The sequence below is a fragment of the Opisthorchis viverrini genome (genome assembly GCF_000715545.1).
Source record: "Opisthorchis viverrini unplaced genomic scaffold opera_v5_119, whole genome shotgun sequence".
In the NCBI taxonomy this organism is placed as follows: Eukaryota; Metazoa; Platyhelminthes; class Trematoda; order Opisthorchiida; family Opisthorchiidae; genus Opisthorchis; species Opisthorchis viverrini.
The window spans coordinates 854866-855309 of NW_008751775.1; the positions used below are offsets into that span (position 1 = coordinate 854866).

The 444-nt window shown below is 46.8% G+C and overlaps 1 protein-coding gene across 1 annotated transcript in view; it reads right to left on the reverse strand.

The window, feature by feature from the left end:
* Window positions 1-256: 256 nt before the first annotated feature.
* T265_05988 (hypothetical protein) overlaps window positions 257-444 on the reverse strand; it is a gene marked incomplete at both ends in the record, with an annotated part of 7998 nt that continues 7810 nt past the window's right edge. Inside the window, one exon of the mRNA XM_009171140.1 lies at window positions 257-406. Coding sequence (XP_009169404.1) covers window positions 257-406 — 150 coding nt within the window. The remainder of the gene's footprint in view (window positions 407-444) is intronic.

Genomic DNA, 444 nt, shown 5'->3' on the forward strand with positions numbered 1-444 from the left:
GCTACGTTTGAGGACGACGGTGTTCTGAGCCCATGGTAAGCATACCATAGCGGCTGCGAGGAATGCGGGCCTCTTGAGCAACGAAGTTGCACAGGTCAGAGAAACCCATCTGCTTTCCAAGGTTGTCCATAGAGTCAACCAACCTTGCCCAGTTCCGACGAGCTTCCTTCGATAACGTACGGAGAATACGCTCTATGTTCGAGACGGAATTCATGTCGCTTGTATGATTCATCTGTCTTAGAGAAACGTGACAGTTTTAAAGATTTATCGATAAACGAGATAGTGAATCTGCATGGTCATGCACCGGTTTCAATTTCTTGAACAGATTGTTCAGTATGGCTCTGGCCACCATATATTCCCTCCCAAAGAGATCCTTACGTATTTCTCTCGTTCGACCATAAGCAATCTCCGAAGGCAACATTACGCATTCAGCCACTGTTTCCC